General features: G+C 47.9%; 1 protein-coding gene across 7 annotated transcripts in view; it reads left to right on the top strand.

The window, feature by feature from the left end:
• Positions 1-9,304, top strand: part of IRF2 (interferon regulatory factor 2) — a 42,087-nt gene extending 32,783 nt beyond the window's left edge. For 6 of the 7 annotated variants that reach the window (XM_049796990.1, XM_049796972.1, XM_049796997.1 and 3 more), the window contains 3 exons: positions 1,476-1,640; positions 6,816-6,862; positions 8,279-9,304. In XM_049796990.1, coding sequence (XP_049652947.1) covers positions 1,476-1,640; positions 6,816-6,862; positions 8,279-8,590 — 524 coding nt within the window. In that variant the 3' untranslated portion in view covers positions 8,591-9,304. The remainder of the gene's footprint in view (positions 1-1,475; positions 1,641-6,815; positions 6,863-8,278) is intronic. The other variant, XM_049797016.1, reaches the window with a different exon arrangement.
• The last annotated feature ends 8,918 nt before the right edge of the window (positions 9,305-18,222 follow it).

The raw sequence follows: 18,222 nt of genomic DNA, 5'->3' as shown, positions 1-18,222 counted from the left end.
AAATGGTATGCAGCTTTTCCCTGGGAGAAAAACCTGCTGCTTTTCTTTTTGAAAAAAGTTGTGTTCTAGCCTTGTCTAAAGCTAGAAGGCAGGAATGGATTGTGTGTATGTATGTGCGCATTCATGTATATTTATTGTAGTTCAGGAATAGATGCTATCTCCTGCCTTTTTAAAAATTAATAATTAGAGTACTTGGGTCACTTAACAGAAGAATTTCAAGATCTACTGTGTTTCATTGCCTACTTTTCCCATCACAGGTCTAGAAAAATATGTACTGTCTGAATTTCTAACAACACAGCACTGTGTTTGTACAGAATTTGTATGAAGATTGTTCCTTTTGAAGGTTTATGTTCCAGTGAAAGAATCTCTATAGTCCTTCTCTTTCTCTTGGACAACTGTGGATTCTGGTTAGCCATCCTCTGAGATGGCTTCATCCGCGTGTGCTCTTCTGATATAACTAGTGGCTTTCAGTTCCGTGTTGGATTAATGCAGTTGTCATGTGTTTATACTGCTGGGGTTGATAGGGGAGTTGTACAAGATAAAAGGAATTGTCTTGGGCAGCTCCAGAGAAGTGAGATTCTGGCTTTTACCATGCTTTTGCTTGCTCAGTAGCTTCTTGGTACCTTGGTTTATTCCCCTGTTTCAAAAGGGTGTTGTGTAGCACAATTAATGTCTGCAAAGCATTTCAGGACACTTGCAAAGCATCCATGGTACCTCCACTTTGTAGAAATAAATAATGTTCGTTTGGTATTAAATACTATGTGCCTGGGGGAATAGGAAAACCGTCTGTTAGTAACTAACCAGACTAGCTTTCTGTCACAGACCATAGGGATTACAGACAGCAGGTACAACTGTGTTTTTCTACATACTATCAATGGCATTGCAAGGATCAGTAAGAATAACCATCTAATTGGAGAAATCTTTCACAAATTCATGTCATGTATAAATCAGAGTCCCACCATGTTTTACATGACCATGTGGCTAGTTTTCTGCATGCCATTTCTGGTCTTCTCTTGCATAATTTACATGAGGGCATCGAGAGGCCATGAGATGTTGGCAGCTTGCTAGGTGAGGATGCTTTCCCAGATTAGGAGAGATTGCTGTGCTCCGTATGTCCTGGTGAGACCACGTTTCTGGGTGGAGGAGTGTGGCTGTTGTCTTCCCTGGGAAAACCTCTGGACAGCTGGTATGTCAAGGAAGGCTCAAGGACATTATGTATGAGAGCCAGGGGAGAGGTAGGCTTTTTCAGTCGTCACAAGTGGGGGGAAAAATGTCTCTGAAGGTGATGGAAACTAAAGAAATCATGCAGGTTTCCTTTAGAAGTCCCACTGAAAGCAGGTGGTGGGCAGGGGAGAAAGTGCTGAGATGGTATTGAAGACTCACTCAAATACCAAGCAGGCTCCAAGGACAGGCTCTTAGGGATCCAGCAGGGTCGAGGTGTTAAGAGTAATCAATTTTTTATTTCTAACCCCAAGTTGTAGGACAGCCGCACCTTGATGGCAGCAGCGAGGAGCAGGTGATAGTTACCAATCCTCCTGATGTTTGCCAGGTAGTAGAGGTGACAACAGAAAGCGACGAACAGCCCCTCAGCATGAGCCAGCTGTACCCCCTACAGATCTCCCCTGTCTCGTCCTATGCAGGTAAGCATCCTGGCATTTCTTTACAGTCTTTTTTTGGAAATATTTGGAAGACACTGGGGGAAAGGAGGCTCTTCTAGGATAGCTGGCAAAGATCCAGAGATGTCTTATTTGGCTGCCTTCTGCATTTTTAATGAAACTCAAAAACTCAGTCTTCCACTCATTTCACCTTGGGAGACAGCTAGGCAGATCTGAGGTTGGAAATGTAAGCTGCAGATTTTAGCCTGTGACTAATGGAAAAGAAACTTTTTAGATGTAATGCAGAGAGGTCTTTTCATCCTTTATTAGAGGGGCATTTTCAGTGGTACAAATGGTGTGCTGCAAATGTAGTGTGTCCCCCTTGCCCCCTGACTTTACTAAAGCTGAAAGGTCTTCTCTTCTGTATGTTTCCTCAGTGCCTAGCACAGCAGGCACAGAGGGTTGCACTGATGGTATATAATGCAGCCCTGGAGCTGAGGGCACTGGGGGTGTGGATCTGTCTTGTTACAAATAGTCTGCAGACTAGAACAGGCATGTAGTGACTGATAAGAAGTGGTACTGCAAGCAGCAGAGCTGTGGACGTCTGGCTTCCAACGTCTGCCTCCCATCTGGATTCTCTGATATCTAAAAAGGGGTGAGATAACACGCTTTTCCCTGAGTCAGGGTGCTAATGGTTTCTTTTCTTTGTCTGGACCCTTACTTTCATAAAACCGGTAGCAAGTTAAGAGTCTTTGGCACTCATTTGTCCCTTATCCAAGTCTGACAGAATGTTCAGAAGTTGTTAGGGGAGAACAGATGCAAATGCACACATGGGCACGCTATAGAGTCCCTACAATCATATAAGCCTTATTTCCGTAGAAAGCAGGGCAAAGCCACATTTGAAAGTAGAAAAATTTTCAGATCCAACCTGTCCTTCCTTTTATAACATGTTGCTAACTTCCAAGCCTCAGAAGACTGGGTAGAAACACAAATGTCATCTTTTTAGGCAAACTTAAGTATTAATTGTTCCCCATGCAATTTATTATTTCACACATGGTTTTGCCTTTGACTCATTAGGCTGAAATTACTTCCAGACACATTTTTATAAAATATATATGTAGTAATTTTTATCTTTGGGTCTGGGTGAATAGTATGATGTTCTTTTGAATGGCCTCCAATGTTAGTCTCACACATGTTGATAAACGATTATGCTTCCCAATGTGTTTAGTCTGTAATGGCCAAAGCATTTAGAAGGGCTTTGCAAAGCGTAAGGCAGGGGGATGAGAGTGCGTTAACTTACTAGCAGCTGGGAGACGGGGCCTTTGAAGCATTTGTCCTCTTTCCAAATTCTTCTTCCAAAACTTTTCCCGTCTGTGAACATGTGAACATGACAATGCTGCTTTCTTTTAACTTTAGCACAGGATCCGAGTTCTTGGAATGCAAACAAAACACTGTCTTGGTCTGGAAGTCATGGTGGTTGCTTGGGCTGGGACAATACAGAAGGGTGGCCTGGTGACAGGAGAACCACCCTGACATGAGCAAGCATGAGCTACCGCCCCTAAAGTCAATGAAACAAGCCTGCATAAGGAAAATGAGGCATGACTGAAGTACTTCTGCTATCCCCTTATGTTGTCTTAGTATCCTGGTGGCTTTCAGTTGTCCTGACTTATACCAGGACCTGCTAGCCCATAACTCAGATAACACAGAGATGATTTCATGCCACTGACATGCTTTTGAATGCATCTCAAGGCAGCTCTTGATGATCCTGGTTATTCTAGCTAGAGGCCAGTAGCAAGTGGAGTACTGCAAGGGTCTGTCCTGGGACAAATTTTATTTAATATATCAATGAGCAGAAGTGGTGTTGGAGTACACATTTGGAAGCTTATAGGTGACACCAAATAGGGGACACCAGCTGATATGCTTGAGAGCAGGGCCACCATCCAGAGAGACCTGCAGAGACTGCAGGAATGGGTCAGCAGAAACCTTACGAAATTCAGCAAGGACAGATGCCAAGTCCTCTGCCTGGGAAGGAAGAGACTTTTCAGCAATAAGAGGCTGGGGCTGATGGGATGGGGAGCAGCTCTGCAGATAGGTGAGCACCCTGGCCACAGAGAAGGCCACCAGCTTTCAGAAGCACAGCCAGTAGATCTAGGGAAGTGATTATCCCCCTCTACTTAGCACTAGTTACACTACTTCTGGAGAATTGGGTCCAGTCTTGAGCCCCCCCAGACTAAGAAAGATAGAAACGAAAGGGAGCAAGTGCAGGGAAAGGCTACCAGGAAGATCAAGGGCTGGAGCACTCACTCTATGAGGAGATACTGAGGGACTGGGACTTGTTCAGCCTGGAGGTTTTGAGGACCTTATAGCAGCCTGCCCTTACCTGCAGGGATGTAATTGAGAAGGCAGAGACAGGCTCTTCACAGTGGTGCATGGTGGGAGGATGAGAAATGGCAGGCATAAATTGAAACAAGAGAACTTGGTCCAGCTGGATGTAAGAAAAAACGTTACCTTTTTTGCCACAAGGACAGTCAGGCAGTGGAGCAGGATGCCCGGAAAGGTTGTGCTACCTCCATCCTCAGGTTTTCAAGACCTGACTGGATAAGGCCCCAAGCAACCTAATCCGGTCCTGTAGCTGTCCCCACTTTGAGCAAGAGGTTGGCCTATAGACGTCCTGAGGTCCCTGCCAGCCTGAATTGTTCTATGAACCTCTCTTTTTTAAAGCATGCATTTGCCCTTGAGGCAGGATTGAGGACAGGGTTGTGTGGTTTGTTAGAACCCTGAAACTTGTAGGACACTCTTGTGACTATTTCTGGCTTTGTCTTGTTCCACACAAACCTGTACAGAACCAACAGGAACCCTGGCCCAGTGCTCATGGGTTTGCTGGGTAGAGCTGCCTGCTCTGTCAGGTGCTACCGCTGAATGGCAGGAAAGAGTATGACGATAACAGCTGTGCAGGAACAGTTAGTTTAGCTCTTCTGAAACAACAACAACAAAAAGTAGCCTGAGGTATCAGCTGTCCTACAAAAATCTGTTTTATTTCAAAAACACCTTTCTGAGGTTACTCAGGCAAATGATATGAGTGGGCCTTGTGAGTTTTCTCATATTTCCACTGACGTCTATGAAATCAATTTTTTTTAGTACGGAGGCTGTTGTCAACCTCCTCTTGTGTTTGACACTGATTCAAATAACTTTCTTGATTGAAATAACCTCTCTAACTTTCCATTCCTGAGTGGCTAGCTTCCCTGGCTTTGCTAACTATAGTGCTATCTCTTGCTCAGCATTTTGTTATGTATAAACACCAAGGATGGATTCCTTTTCAGCTGCATCACTCTTTTTTTGTTGCCACATGTTTCTTCATGTCAAGGAATATCTGTTTCTTGTCTCTATGTGGATTCCTCCTATTGATTCTATCTCTAGGGCCATTTCTCCTTTGCACAGATTAATTTCTGCCTCTCCTCCCCCCAGTATGGCTTAATTAGCCAGCTTAATCATGTTGGCACATCTCTATACCTGGGCCAGTGAATGAGAAGCCCTGCAGAGTGTTAACTTCACAAGGCTTCGCAGTTAGATTTAACATTTCAGACTGCTACTCTGCTTACTGCATGCTGCGCTGTAGACTCTGGCATAGGGGAGGTACTGGCTTTGGAAGTAGTAGTCTGGAGTAGCTGAGCTGCCTGCTTCCTTGCTTCAGAAGGTCTTTGGGTGCAGTTTAGATCCTGGGATCTGAAAGAGCAATTCAGACCATTGGTTTACAGCCCTCTGCCTAAACCCAATGCTTAGCTGAGCCTCAAGAGAAGGGCAACATGCTGCCAGTCTCTCTTGAAGACGTGCAGGGGCACGATCCACGAGGCACAGTTCGTGCACTCTTAGCACTCACGTTATGTCCATTGCAGAGCATGAGGTTGCTCTCTGGGAAGGCAGGATCGTGTTTTATGGTTGCAGGGGCTGTGCGAAGCCGTCTGCATGGGCTAAAATGCATAACAGAGAGGAGCGTGGAAATTGGGACTTGAGAGCTCCCTTGTCTGCTACAGTAAGTCATCACATTGTTCCTTCAGCCTTGTAATTTCTGCGTTGCTGTTGGCTTAGAGCATGGATGAGCCCTATCTGCTCAGCCCTGGTTGGGGGGTTGGAGAAAGACCTCTTCCAAATGCTGTCATGAGCCTGATAGATGCCTAGGGTTGTCCTCCCAGGAAGCAGGATGCAGTGGTTCAAAACCCCATGAGCTGAAGAGGACCTGCAATCCAGGCCTCCGCTTTTCTGGGTGTGGGTCTGGGCACTGGGCGGCTGCCCCGAAGACAGCGGCTATCACTGCAGAGTGGTCCTGAAAAGAGGGGCTTGTGCCCTGTCTCAGATGCATCTGAGGCACGGCGCTCTCAACCAGCCCGTGGGCCAACAGCTTGACCCTCAGACTCTGGGAGACCTGTGTTGACACACGTGGACTTGAAAATACAGTCAAAATTCCTGGATTTCAGGCTGTTCTGCAAGGGAGGGATGCAGCTGGCAGGAGGATGGCTGTCCTGCTGGAGCTGTACCCCTGGTTGAAGTGATGAGGGTGAGGGAGGTTGTGTGGGGCAGGGGGAGGTGATTTGACTGGAGATGGTAGCATTTCTACTTGCTTGAGTGCTGGGTGAAGGGCTGAGAAATAGACTGGGGGGAGCTGGGCACGAGTGGCAAAAGCAAAAGAAACTACAACAACAGTAGTAAAGCGCCAGAGGTGACAACAAGCCCTTGAGGCTGCAGGCTAAGGTAACAGTTCATGAAACAAAAAACACACTTACCTCCTCTGAGGTGGAGTTGTTGCTAGTTTTGCAGGGAGATAAAAATAAGGATTTGGACAGAACTTTGATCTTTGCCAGGCCTGGAGCTGCCAAGAGAGGGCGAGGGAGAGGGGGCATCCCCTGCTTGCAGGAGGCTCTTTCCTCTGCCGAGAAAGCACAAATCTACTCCTTCCCTCTCCATTGCTGTCTTTTCCAGGGTATAGCCATGTTAACTGTGATAACCACGTGGATTTACCCCAGTTGTTCAATGTAGCTGTGCTGTCTAGCCCTTGGATTGCTGTTGCTGCAGCAGGGGGTCCATGCTTCTCTGTTGTTTTCTGGTTGGTTGGTTTGACTCTGTTTGCTTCCGCTCATTGGAAGTGGATCAGGCCTCCTGAGCTGGATTTTGATAGTGTAGGTAGAATAGCGTGAGTTTCATTTTTGTTCCTGTTTTGTTTGACAGAAAGTGAAACGACTGACAGCGTTCCAAGTGATGAAGAAAATGCAGAGGTAAGTGTTTTGGGGATTTTTAGCAATTTGGAGCAAGGTCTCAAGAACAATGTCCTGAGGTATTCTTCCCCCTTCTCAATTTGCAACTCTGTCTATCAGTGGAGTACCCATTTTAATAATAGCTGGGGGAGAAAAAGAGGTTCAGGGAAGACAGGCATTTGAACAGGAAGATTCAAGGAAGACAGGCATTTGGATGGTTGTCCCAGGATGGATATCTCTACAAGTTCTTTCCTCCTCATCTGTCCAAACTACAGGGAGATTAATTTGCATGATAAGATGTTCTGGAGAGCCATCAACAGTGCCAGCTAGTTTGTTAATATGATGCATTGACATTGCTGCATAGTGAGTATTTTATCCTGGTCGAAAGCATGCTCACTTTGTTTTCCTTAAAAGGCAACTGAACTCATACAATTGGAGGAAATGCTTACATGTATGATAGAAATGCAACTTGAATGTTTGCGGTACGTAAGGCAAAAAGCTTTCCTGAGCAGTCAGTTGGGTATTGCTGGGTGAAAGGAATCTGTGGAGAAAATGCCTACCCCATGGACATTTCCTGAGCTGCACCTATGCAAAACCAGCACTAGCCTTTTCTTTTGGGACTGCCATCAAGTGACCAGGCCTACTGATCTCCATGACTACGTAGAGACCAGGGGAAGCTCACTGAGGACACTTAGATGCCCTGTGCTCCAGCTGCATTTTTGCAGAAGGTCTCTTGCAGATCTCTTTCCTGCTGTGCCCCCCAGAAAGCCCTCTGAATCCTCCTTGGAGAACTCCAAGTTGTGCAGCTGTATAAAGGCATGGCTAACCTTCTTAGTTTTGTCTCTTCTGCCTTGGTTAGGGTGGAGCCCATATGCAGACTGCCAAAAATGACTCCCCAAACCTCCTTTGACAGAACGTGCTATTGTGGCATGTGTGATGGGGAAAGGACTGTATGCTCATCTTTCCCTGGTGAACCTCCTCCCTGTGATGGGGGACACACCATCAAGTGACAGTGGTTTTCCCGGCAGCCTCACCTGTGTTGACAGTTTGGGTGGTGCTGTTTGAGAGGTCTTGGGTCTCTGTGCCTGCCTGTTGCCAGAAGAATGCTCTGTCTGGTAACAGAGGAGACACTTCCATTTGTTATGCATGTCCATTTTTGTCTCCAGCATACTGGGAATAAGGCCTTTATTTTTCATCAGAAGAGTGGGCAGAGCCTCTTGAGTGCTGGAGAGCCACCAAGGTTTAGGCACACAACTTCAGAAGGGGAGTAGTGGCTGAGAGCCACTCAAAGACAGCAGCTAGACGCTCAGGCTTTTAGAGATGGGGTAATTCCTGTGCAATTTGTGGCTGTTTCTGTCTTTATCTTGTTACTTGGAGCACTTTGCAAAGTCACATTCGCTCATATAGTCTACCCTCCTTTTTTTCCCGCTTTTCTAGGGACGACTTCATTGGCAGAAGAAAAACATTGAAGGCAAACAGTATCTCAGCAATCTGGGAATGAGGAACACTTCTCATATGCTTCCCAGCATGGCAACTTTTGTAGCCAACAAGCCTGACCTCCAAGTCACCATCAAAGAAGAAAGCTGCCCACTGCCTTACAACAGCTCCTGGCCCCCTTTCCCAGACATCCCTCTGCCACAAGTAGTGTCCACAGCCTCCACAAGCAGCAGCCGGCCAGACCGTGAGACACGGGCCAGCGTCATCAAGAAAACGTCAGACATAACCCAGTCGAGAGTCAAGAGCTGCTAAGCCTTTGACGGTGTGGTTTTTTAGCTTTGTTTTGTTTGGTTTTGTATTTTACGTTTCTCTAGGAGAGGTTCATCCCTTGACGCACACGAGACAAATCTAAGGTAAAGCCTTGGCAATATAAAACATTGCTGTGTCCGACTCCAGTGCCGGAGTGTTTTTAACTCAGGACTCCAGCCGTCAGTATGTACACCTGAACCCAGGCAGATTTCCAAGGTTGCTACGTAGGAAAACAACCCAAGAACTTTGGCCCACTCGCAGGTTCCAGTGTTTCATAAGAGGACCAACCGACCACAAGGGAAGTGGTGCTGCTGCGCTTCTTGCTGTCAAGGCTGTGATGGAACTGAAAGCCTCAGAATGGAAGAGAAAATGTGAACTAGCTGGAATATTTTTAAATAAAGAAAAATCTATTGTGAATATTGTACATAGTGCAGTACTAGCAACGTTGCAGTCTGCTTCTGCACCTTATTAAGAAAGCACTTATGAAAGGCCTTTTATTACCTTGCTCTACTTAATGGCACATTGAAGGTCCCTCCCCACCTGTATTCTTTTCCAAGGCTATTCTTGCTAAAGTGTCTTTAAAGAATAGAGGAAAGGAAAGGAAGTTAAAACTTCCCATGTGGACTTCATTCGTTTTAAGACTGCTTTTCTCATGTTTGTTTCTAATCTGCTATGCTTGAATGCCGCGTGGTACAATAGGAAAAAAAAAAAGAGAAACCTATTACAGAGATATTATGCAAATTCCCAGATTTAAAAAAAGAAGAAGAAAAATACTCTAATTCTAACCAGAGCAAGCTTTTTTATTTTTTATACAGGGGAATATTTTATTCAAAGTAAAATTCTAAAGTGAATATAATTTTTTTTAATCTTTTCTACAGCAAATTTATAATTTTAAGATTCAGTCCTTGGTTATCAGCAGTTATTACATCCTTGTGGCACATTTTTTTTTTAATTTTGTAAAGGTGAAATAGCTTTTATGAGCTCATGTAGCAATCAGATTATCCTGTGGATTGATAATAAATATGGTATATAGTTAAATTTTTAATAATCCTCTTGTTTGTCTCTTTTAATCTTTCAGAAGCCCCAGGTGGCATGGGTTTGATAGGTGAATGTGACCTCTCGGACTGAGCAATTAGCGTGAACCACCTTTACAGTTTCTGGAGTACCTATCTAACAGGGTGGGAAGTACTGTGCTTGAGGCAGAAAGAGGAACTAGAGTTTAAAGGTGGCATACTCAAGTTTGGCCTCACGTGCAGAAGTTGGGAGTTGGGGCACCTCTTCTGCTGTTGTTCCGTGGTTGGACTTTGAGCAAGTCACCTCATGGAAGGGATCTTGTGAAAGTCCGTCCCCCTGCCAAGGCAGCCTCAGCTGTGCTTGCCCCATTCCTCATAGATCTCTGTTTAGCTTGCTTGCAGTTTCCTTGTCCAGAAAAATCTCTTTTTGCAGAGTTTCAGGCAATAACTCCTTATTAGAGGAATGAATCAGAAGTCAAACATTCCTCAAGGCTTTCAACATTTACCATGTGATGGCAAAAGTTATGATTCCTCTGGGTCTTTGAGGGAAGCTGTTGAGTATCTAATTAAGGGTGTGCAATGACTTGCAGGGTTGCGTGATGGTGGTGGACAGGCTCTGCCACGGACTCTGTGAAGTGCTGTATGCCTCAGATTGTCACTGGCATGGGCAGAAATTGAGAGCACTTAACCCTCTTGTGTTTTTTTTAAGCTGTTGGAAGTTGCACAGATTGTTACAGGTATGTAAAATACGTGGACACAGAGTGTTCTTCAGGTGTGATTACCATTCTGATACCAACCTGACAGAAAGCTGATCTGAGTGCTGTGTATATTGGGCTGATAAGCAGTAACATGCACAAAAATGGCTGTATCACAGGGAGATGTGCTAACTGGCTATTGAAAAGGGAAAGTAAACAGTAGGACAGTGCTGTGTTCTTAACCTGATGCCACAATTCCAAATTTCATTACAAGTCTGTGTGAAACTTGCCATTTCGTCTTGGCAACCCACTGCCCAGTGGCATGGGAAGACAAGGTTAGAGCGCTGGTTAGGGTTGAGAGGAGGAGGAAGCCCTGAGCAGTATTTGATGTGAGGCTGAAAACTTGTCATGGTTAAAATCTTCTTTGTATGTAAATTTTCTGGTCTCTGACCCTTTCATTTGGTTGTGCATTAACCCTTGCAGTGGCCCTCTGGGTCCAGAGGCCACAAGGTTTGGTTTTCCTCAGAGAGGTTGTGTCTACCCACGTGTGTGTGTGGGAGTGTTACAGTGAGTCTGCAGCATCACGAGTCCTTTGCCAGCAGGGTTATGAGGCTCATGGCAGGTTTCTTTTTCTTGGTTTTGGGGCTCACTTGGGGTTATTTTGCATTTTCTTAATATGGTCTCCTTTGAGTTTTGGAAGTTTTTGCAAACTTCCCAGCTAACATTTGGAAGTTGCTCTGTAGCACCTCCTAGCCCCTTTTAAGATGATGGGCTCTTGTTTGTTAGGGAGGGACCTCACAGGGTCACAGATGCACCGGGGCTGGAAGGGACCCCTGGGGTATACTGGGTCCAACCTTCCACTGAAAGCAGGATCTTAAGAGTAGGTTATCCACGGTCCTGTCAAACCAAGTCTTGGATATTTCCAGCAAGGAAATTATTTTCTAGGCTTCATGAATCCCTTTCTTCTAGCCTTTCTTTGTGTGGCAAGTTCCCTGCCCTGTGGCTGGCCCTCAGGTGGTGTTGGGGCTGGGAGCTGCTGGTGGAGAGTGGCTGGAAAGGGGTTGTCTGGGGAGACTTGGGGCTGGGAGAAGAGTCGTCATCTCCTGATGAATTTTTATCATGGGGGAGGAAGAGTTGAGTTAGGTAGAAGAGAAAGCTCAGAGCTGCAGTTGTGCTGGGGCTGGGAAGGGGCTGCCAGACTCAGCAGAGGGTTGATGCTCGAGCCCTCTTCTTGGGAAGGCTTGTTTTTGGAAAGGAAGGGCTACAGCGCCAGGCTGAGGCTGAGCCTAGGGTGAGGGTCAGGGCTGAGGGAAAGAGAAGGCTCAGTCACATGGGGCTGGAAAGCATCATGCGATGTAAACTAAGTGCTGGCACTCATCTCCTCCTCCAAGGAGTATTTAGTCTGTGGATGGAGAGAAGCTCTTGCCTCTGGCGCAGCCTGGGTTTAGCATTAAGAGTTAAGGCCAAGAGAAAGCCCAGAGGTAGGGTTGTGTGGGGGCTGGAAAGCATCTTCTGAAGGAAACAGAGCTGACTCAAGGCTTTTGTTTTTCTGAAAGCAGGGCTGCTGTTTATCTCCACAATGGCCTCATCTCTCCTTGCTGTTCAGATTGGCAGCGTTAAATGTTGGCACGTCTCTGCAGGCCTCCAGGCAAGTGACCGCGTCCTGTGCATTATATACTGTGAGCAGTGGGCTTTCCTCGTTCGTAGCGGGAGTTTGAGCTCCCTGCCGCTCACCCAAGGCACTAAGGAAGCATCTCGGAGGCCTCGTACCTTCGTGCAAAGCCCCTTTTTATGTTTGACCTTCTTGGACAAGTGCTGCCTGACCTCAGTCCTGTGTGTCCATCTGAGAGAGGGAACACATTTGCCCTTTATGACAAAACATTTTGATTTTCTCGGTCCCGGAGGCTCCTTCAGGTGCCTACATGGAGCCTGGCCTCCAACGGGGCTGCCGAAGAGGAGCGAGCTGCCTTTTTGGTGTGTCCTGCGTGACTTTGGCTGAGAGCCTGGTTTCAGCAAGGCCTGCTGGTTGCTGGGGTGAGGAGATGGTTGCCCAAAGGCTGCCTGAGTGTTTCTAGATAATAGAAATGCTTGCCTGCAAAGTAAACTGTCACTTGCCAGGAGAAGGATTTGCTACTCTTAGCATAAGCCATCTGAAACTTAGGAGTAGTCGAAAGGGAAAAGCAGGCACCTCCAGTTTAACACGTGTTAACCCTTATGTAGCTAAAGCAAGTTACGTGGTCACATCTCGCCTCCGGTCGTTCCATGCGACAGTCTGTGCCAGCATGCTGATGTCTGGGTAATTTGGCTTGCTCCCCCCTGGTCCTGTGAGGAGGGTAGCTGAGCTGCAAAACCACTAACTTCCCCCCCCGCTTCAGTAGCTGTGCAATAGGAGACACACACACATACCTCTGGGAACGGCGTGCGTACTTGGTAAATTCTCCTCTTCCCAGGGCTTATATGTTTGAAGCTCTTCCAAGAGGTATCCAAGCAAAGGAGTTACAGTACGTATCCATAACACTGTTCCATCAAAGAGAATATCCACCGTGCAAAGGCGGTGACGCCTCTGCAACTTGCTCAGACCAAAAGCAGTTGGCCAACCGCAGGGTGATGTAAATGCAAAGGAGGATTTCTTCGGGCTAGGACATCGGACATTTATTCTGAAATGCAATGTTCAATTATGTTTGTTATCCTATCCATGCTTGTAAAACTACACAAAGTCATAAAAAGCCATCCAGCCTTTAATAGTGCAACTGCCAATTCTGTTCTGAAACACTGGAAACTAGATGCCTGTCCGTTAGCACTGCAAGTAATACCAAGTTAATCTTCTTGTGCAATTTTGTGATGTGGTCAGCAGGCAAGCCTGTAGAAATGTCCCTGAGCGGAGGCTGGAAGGCAGGTAAAGGCCAAGCTCTCCCTGTGCGGCACCCACAGGGCTTGTGGCCAGGGTGCTGCCTGTGCTTGGACAGCTCAAGCAGTCCCCTTCGGGGGAGCTCAGCTAGCAAGGAGTTGTGATACCAAGGTCTCTGGCAAAGCCTGATCCCTTCAAAAGGGCTGTCGGCAGGGCTCGGGTAGGAGAAAAGTCATCTGAGGAGTAGCAGAACTGGAGAAGATGGATTTGCGTGGGATCTGGGCTGTGTTCAGAGGTGTGTGCCCTGGGGTAGGGGATATTGCTGAAGCTCCACTGTTGGTTAGGGCACTCACACAGCCTCTCTCTCTCCCACCACCTGGTCTCCTGATGAGCTTTCTAGTGATGGGTTAACCTACACAGCAGCCTCTTCCTCAGTGAGGACCTAGTGAGAGCTGTCTTTTCTATACAGGCACCTGCTTTACGAAACTTGTTGGAACTTTTCATCAGTAGGATACATCCTACTGCAGGGTTGTAGAACAATTTGGGTCAGGCGGGACCTCAGGAGGTCACCTGGCCCAACCCCTGCTCCAAAACTTCAAAGGTAGGTCAGGTTGCTCAGAGCCTTATTTGGTCAAATTTTGATTATCCCCACAGATGGAGACTGTTGTCTCTCTGGGGCCCTGCTCAGTGGTTGCAAAGTGTGAAGGGGGCAGAGGGGGGTACAGGCTGATGGGGTTCAGCATGATGACACGCATCTCAGATCCTTGGGAAAATCGGAGGTTTAGTCTGTGGAGCTGGAGGCTCCCCGTGGTATCAGGGAGGGACCTGGTTGCATGAGATACTGCAGCCACAGAGAGAGCTGCTTTGAAGTCTGAGAAGACGCGAGGAGTGGTGGTATTTAGCGAAAAGGAGATTATAGAGCACAGGCTTCTCCTGTATTTGGAGATTTACCACAAGGGGAATCACCCCCCTCTTACTCTGGGTGCCTTTGCCCTTGGCTATCGCTGACATCTATTGCCTGGGCTTGTGTTTCTTGCATTCTTCAAAATCAGCTGGAGTCAGCCTACCCTGACTCGGAGAAGGCACCAAAGTATAAATATTTCTGTAGCACCTAAGGAAAAAAAAAGAGGTCAAGTACAGGATCTTGGGGATTTAAAAGGTGCAAGTCTGACACATGCTTTGAGGGTAATTTTACACGCTCTTCTGCTCCCATCCCAAAGATGAGTTTGCTGAGCAAATGGTGCCTCGAGGTAGATGGTATTTCCACAGGTGGAATATGTATACCTGTGTGTAAGAGATGAATTTACAGACAAAGCAGTTAAAGGAAGCTTGGTTAGATCCGCTTGGATCTGTTTAGATCTGTTTGGAGGGGATATGTTCCCTTGTCCAGGAAAACTAAGCCCAGGCATGTCCGTTTTTTGCAGGAGAGTTAATAAGGGAACGTAAACGATTTTTTTTTCTTGAATTTGGAAGGGGCCAAGAGAGCTGCTGGAGGACTCCTGCAAAGGCAGGATTGCCCTTTCTGTAACTCAACTGAAATAATGGAAAAAATGAGGGAGAACTTGAAAAAAAAAAGAAATAATGACCCCAAGCATAAGTTTGTCCGCGTGTGCTTATGAGTCACATAACGTTACAACCCAGGTTCCTGCTGGTGTCTGGGGCTGCCGCTCCTGACGTCCTTCTGGAGCCTGGCAAGATCCTTGCACACAGAGATATTCAAATCCCATTCAAAACAACAATAGGTGAGTCAGCTCAAAATTACCCAGGACCAGGCCCTTACCTTTTTTTTTTTCCCCCAGCCGGTGGCGATGGCCTCTGTTCCCATTTGTGTGTAACCACCTGCCCGTCCCCCTCCCTCCTTCCCTCCCTCCCTCGCTTGCAAGCATCGGCGTCGGGGCTGGTGGTAAAGCTTGATTTACATCCTGATGCACTTGCACCTTTGCTGGAAGTACCTGGGAGGCAGCAGTTGTACGTAGCCCACATGCCTCTTTGCTGCAGGACTGCAAAATACATTCAGTCTGCACTTGGATAAATGGGAGAAAGATGCATCTGTAGGAAGCGTGAAAACTGCCCGTGCCTGTCCACGCTTTGGGTTTCCTCAGAGCTCCTTGGAGTCACCAGGTTTGCCGCAGGGCATCTGCCTGGGCCAGCAGAAACCGGCTTCACCTTTAAATCGTTTCCCTCTCACCCACGACGCGTCTCTCTCTTTTCTTTCTCTCCCACCCTTGCTTGCGGCTGGGGCTTCCCCAACGAGGGAGAACGGGCGCTGCCACGTGCCCCTTGCTCCGGCCTCTCCCTCCCTGTCGCTGGCCTGGCAGGGGAGCCGGGAGGTGGCCACGGCACTCGGCCCTGCGATTGTGTCCTTGGAAGGGTGTGCACGATGGCCAGGGGCCGGGACCCCCGGCTCGCATCCCCAGATGCCTGGGGGAAGGAAGCGCTCCCTGCCCCTGCGCCTCTTACGGCAGCATCCCGCCTGGTAATGCAGGCGACGGGCCGGGTTAGCTTCGTCCCCGCTGCCTCACGTTAGTTGGTTTTGCTGTCTGTCCGTTAATTACTTCTGCTGATTGGATTTCATGAGGAGGGGCCGGTGGCGGGGACTTGCCGGCAGGCGAGCGGGTGTTTCTCCTGCTGGAGAGGCTGCGCTGCCTCCCTGCCGATGCCGCGGCAGAAGAAACAGCCCGATGACCTTTTCAGCGAGTGCTTGCGGGAGGGTTTCCTCCTCAGCGGTAAGAGCAGCAGGTGCAAGATTTTTCTGTCAACAATAATGAAAATAGTGGTGGGGAGGAAGGAAACCACGGGGGCCAACAGCGACTGCTGCCACAGACGGCGCTTCGTCCAGGACCCTGGGCTTTCTGAGGAGGTGAAGACAGTTGCAGTAAGGCTTGGGATGCACGAAATTCGGCTACTGGACGTTACAGCTCCTTGAATGAGCTTGTCTGTGTGTGTAGCAGCTTTAAATAAATCCGCAAAGGCAGAGGAAGCCCTGTCCGAGTTCAGTGTGTTATTTTTTGATGAGTAGCTGATGATAGGTAGCTCCTTTGGGCCGGTTCTGCTCTCGATTACGCGTCTATAAACTAAATAATTCAACAGCAGCTAAAAGGTGTGCTGTCAAGCTTCCCACAGCTGCAGCTCCGAGCACTGCCCAGCCTCCTCGATGAATTTGTGTTCCGAGCTAATTTTGGACTGGCGTCAGGAGGTGACACGCCAGTGGAAATGGCTCCTTGTTTTATACAGCCTAATGTTGGTGTAGAGATGGTAGGGAGGAATCAGAGTGATGGTTTTCATTTTAATCTTGTAAAGACTATCTCTTTCAGACCCTAGTGCTGTAGCTCCTCTCCAGAGAATAATTAATAGCGCTGCCTTCATTCCCTCCGCTCATTCGAGGTATGGTTTCTCAGCTGATTTATACACCTCATCCTGCCCTTTAAACTTAGTACCTTTGCATATGTTTTTCCAGACTGTTTCTTAGGAGAAGGTGAACTTTTAAGGCATTCAAACTCAGGCGGCAGGCTGGGGATTTGCTGGGGTGCTGAATTATTAACCCCTCACACTTTCTGCCCTGAAATGTGGGGGAGCAGCAGGAAACCGGGTAGGCGCTGAGGACGTTTGCTGTAGCATTTGCTTTTGCATGTGCCCGTTTAAAGATGTTATCTTGCACAGTCAATGTTGTCAAGTTTCATTTTTCGGTAGTATTTTTACTCTCAGGCAAATCTGGGGTTTTTTTTTTTTCCTTTTTTCAAAGAACTAAAAAAAAAATAATGCCACCCGACTCACTGTAACATTTTAAAGGCCATTCTTCGTTCCTGTCGCATGTGACAAGGCGCAGCTTTGTCGGGTGCAGCAGCCGAGATACCTGTCTGAACACAGTTCTCTTAAGGGCAAGAAAATATGGACACGTAAATAGGGGTGCGGGTTTGTTTCTGGTGCAAGCCCCAGAGGGCTAATGGCTGTCAAAACCTGTTTAATGCCTGTGGCGGTGGGGTCAGTCTCGCTGCCTGGGGCAAGCTGTGCCAAGCTCGCAGGCGGTAGCAGCGTTCACGTTCAGCTGCCTGGGTGTCCGTGGGGCTGCTGCAACATGGCCTCGGCTCCTCCCGCATTCATTTTTATTTTCCATTTCGCTTCCCCTTGCCGCTTGCTTTCTTTGGCCGGGTTTTAACCGTTTCACACGTGCATGATGTGACTCCAGCAGCTGGAGCCTGCTTCATACGCCTCTTGGTCTGGTCCTCCTTTATCCCTCCTCCCTGGTCACCTTCCCGTGCACGCTCCCCCATCAGTGTGCATGAGCCCGCTGACCCCCGCCACCCCAGCGCCTGATTTTCTCCAGTTAGTAAATGAAAGAGGAGTTGTATAGCTTGGTGCTTTCACCTTCTCCTAAGTAGCCTCCAGCAGCGCTCTGGGCATCTGTAGGGAACACGCTGATGCCATCCCGTCCCTGGGGCAGAGACGAGCATTGCCCATCGTGCTGCCCAAGCCTTTTGCCCCCAGCGGACAGCCATACGATGGAAGAGGATAAACCAATTCACGCGGATTATATAAAACATGGCATGGAACAGCCCTGACTCAGCAGCGTAGGGCTTTCCCCTGCCCCCAGACACTACCTTGCTCTTCCCGACACGATGCGGGTGGCACAGCTTGGGCAGCCCTGTGCTGGCAGGGATACACGTGCGGCCACGCACCTGCGCAGCCTGGCTGCCTTCATGGGACACTGCACCTTCCCGCGGGGTGCTGTGGTACCCCACTCTGCACAGCCACAGCACCGCTGGCATGAGGGCGGAGGACCCTGCAGACGATGCTGTTCAAGACGCCTTTCCCTAGAAGCTGTTTCCCTGAAGGTTTCCGCTGCCCCTGCACACACGGCGTGACTCATCCTCATACTTGCGATTTTTGCAGCTTCCTTTTGTGTTTGCCATACTTTGCTGGAGAAAATGAGATGGTTCCTGTTTTGCTGGAAGGCCTTACAGTGCCACGGCACGGTGCGTTTTGGGAGAATATTGTTATGTCCCTGGCGACTGCTGTTTGGAGGCACAAGTTTCTTGGTACTACAGAGAGACTTTATGAGTATTTTTTTGTTTGGTGTGT

This window comes from Accipiter gentilis, chromosome 3, assembly GCF_929443795.1.
Source record: "Accipiter gentilis chromosome 3, bAccGen1.1, whole genome shotgun sequence".
In the NCBI taxonomy this organism is placed as follows: Eukaryota; Metazoa; Chordata; class Aves; order Accipitriformes; family Accipitridae; genus Astur; species Astur gentilis.
This window is presented reverse-complemented; position numbering and strand designations above follow the sequence as displayed.